The sequence below is a fragment of the Trichinella spiralis genome (assembly GCF_000181795.1).
Source record: "Trichinella spiralis strain ISS 195 chromosome Unknown Scfld882, whole genome shotgun sequence".
NCBI classification, from domain to species: Eukaryota; Metazoa; Nematoda; class Enoplea; order Trichinellida; family Trichinellidae; genus Trichinella; species Trichinella spiralis.
The window spans coordinates 3,256-5,828 of record NW_003527821.1 but is presented as its reverse complement, the minus strand read 5'-3'; the positions used below and the strand labels follow the sequence as shown (position 1 = coordinate 5,828).

Below are 2,573 nucleotides of genomic sequence, written 5' to 3'. Positions count from 1 at the left end.
AAAATAATCGATAATTCAATTTTGTGCCCCTACACAATTAGCAACAATAGCAAAATTCACTAGCTTCAAGGAGTTGTTTGGTCAGTTATAAAATATTACAAAATTTATCCTTGTTTTTAGCTGATTATTTCAATTTTCCAAACTAAATAATGCAAGAAAATTACTCTGCTATTATTCTCTGCTCTAAATAATGAATGCAACATTCTATATACACGCCTCAACTGATGAATTATACAAACAATTGAATGATGAAAAGCTGAAACAAGAAAGCTATATTTCGATAAATTATTCAACAGAAGAGGTGCATTTATTATTTAAAAGTTAATTTAAATCGCATATGAAATTCTGTATTGTACATCATAATTGGAATAATGTAAATAGACTTGAGGCAATGGAGGAGAAGTAATTTCATTCATCTTTTAACTAACTTATTCAATCAGTATTCACTTATGATAAAGAAAAAAAAGGATGTCCTGTTATTTATGAAACATGAACAGATTGTGCTTCGGCAACAAAAAAAAAGAAAATGCTAAGCGATAAATTTCTGCTGAATGAAAAATTTAAAACATCTTTACTGCTAAAAATAACATGTTGCAAATTTTCTTAAATAACAGATTTAGGTGCATTTTTTGATAAGTGTTTTTTTTAAATAAATTCACAACAATATTTTACAATAATTTATCCATTTTGTCATAACTTTGTATTTATTATTTATTTATTTAAATAGTAAAAACTGTGATACCTGTGATAATAGGAAGGAGAGTATAGATATTTTTTCTTTGCTTACTTTTTTTGTCGAAGCAATATCACAAGCGTACAAGCAGAGCAGAACGAGCAGTACGAACTTGGTGGATAACATTGTTTGCCGGCTAATTTTAAGTACTGTACGATTGGACTACTTCAGTGGGCGAGGTCAGCTATTGTACCAATAGATGGTCGAGGTGCTTTGTTAGCTTTAATCCTGAAAGCAAAGAAAAAACAAGAGCTAATGAAGATATATCAAGCATAGCAGATGTTCGGTTGGTCGTCAGCTTGGCGTTGGGGAAAAAGTTGGAAAATCTCGGAATAGAATAGAAGAGCACAACATTATTAACACACAACATTCGACATTTTAATCGACCAGATTTTAGGCCGAATGAAAATTTCACAAACACAGCAAGCAAGCTTGGTTTGCTGTTGTTGAAACGTGTTACGAAAAGAAAAAGATACATCCGAACAACAAATCACTACCACCAGAGTGCGGATGTAATAAAAATTACTGAAAGCAAAGGGGAAAAAACACAACCAGTGCCAACTGCTTATTCTTATTATCTATTAGCCACAAGAAAAAATAAGGAAAATTTTTTGAAATACTGAAATTGAAAAGATGCCAATTAGTTGGCTTGCCGAGCATGAAGTCATGAAGTCTGCTGTTGCAAAGAAGCGGGGGGGGGATTGGAGGAAAAAAATATATGGAACTTGACGACTCAGAGGTGCTCGTAATTCAAAGCCAAAAATTTCCTTCTTCCACTTGGAATGTCTATTTTTCGACCAATCTGTTCACGAATCTACCAACGTGAAAACGTTGCCGAAGCCAATGATAATAATAATAATAATTAATGATAACTAGAATGCGATGATGGATTGAAGAAATAACGTTAAGCAAAAGTCCGGCTTTTAGAAGTCGAACTGCAGGGAGGGAGCTGTTCAAAGGAAAAGAAATATAATATCAGCATCGATATTGGAGCTACGACGACATTGCGAGCGACCTGTCCGTGTAGCAGCAGCTAACAACAGCTGTTCTCAGTTGTCTCGCGGCTGTCGTTTTTGCTTGAATGTTGAAATAAAATATAAACGGAGAAGCTTAGCTTTCTCTCTGTTGGCGAGGTCGAAAGCCGCGCTTCTTATTCAAATTGAAAAACTGCCGTCAGCATTGGCTACATTATCAGTTGGAAAATGTTGTGACGCTTTTCCGGTATCATTCATTTGCTCGCTATTATCATTATTATTAACCGACCATGTGGCCGGCTAATTCTCTCCACTTTATTTTAGCATCATAGAATTCCCCCCCCCCCCCCATCCGAAATTTCAACTTTCTTGGTGATCTACTTGAGTTTTTTCGTTGTTTAATACAAATAAATCAATGAAAAGAAGCACATCTCATTTTCAATGTAAAACATTATCTTATGACAATACGGATATCCATTATTATTTGTATAATTATTCTATTTATCCAATGCCACACTATTTTACCATTCTGTTTACTGAAATATCCCATTTCAGTCATTGTGGAAGTTTTATTCATTTTTATCAAATTTCATTTTATTTAAAAAGGTTAAAATCAAACATATCAAGCAAACATTTCAATACAGATTTTAATGGTCGTTTTTGTTTGTTTGTTTGTTCTGATTAGTTCGTCTATTGAAATTAATGTCCACGAAAAGAGGAGAAAACATTCTTGCAACATCGCATTTCCGTTGTACTACACAATTGTTGCAAACTAGCGAAATCACATACGTTATTGTGTTAAAAAATTGCTGCGTAAGTAAACAAAATTTTATTTTTAATTGAAATAAGAGGTATTAAAAATAGTA

The 2,573-nt window shown here is 33.1% G+C and overlaps 1 protein-coding gene across 1 annotated transcript; it reads left to right on the top strand.

Moving 5' to 3' along the window:
- Positions 1–337: 337 nt before the first annotated feature.
- Tsp_13204 (conserved hypothetical protein) lies at positions 338–1,009 on the top strand. The gene is made up of 3 exons (XM_003370351.1): positions 338–402; positions 728–860; positions 881–1,009. The coding sequence occupies exons 1-3, from the start codon at positions 338–340 to the stop codon at positions 1,007–1,009; spliced, it is 327 nt and encodes a 108-aa protein (XP_003370399.1).
- Positions 1,010–2,573: the final 1,564 nt, after the last annotated feature.

Bases quoted from the DNA above. Each gene is read 5' to 3' on its own strand.
- Tsp_13204 (XM_003370351.1), top strand. From the start codon at position 338: ATGAAATTCTGTATTGTACATCATAATTGGAATAATGTAAATAGACTT. The intron at 403-727 runs GTAATTTCATTC...TTATTTAAATAG, and splicing joins CTTGAGGCAATGGAGGAGAA to TAAAAACTGTGATACCTGTG.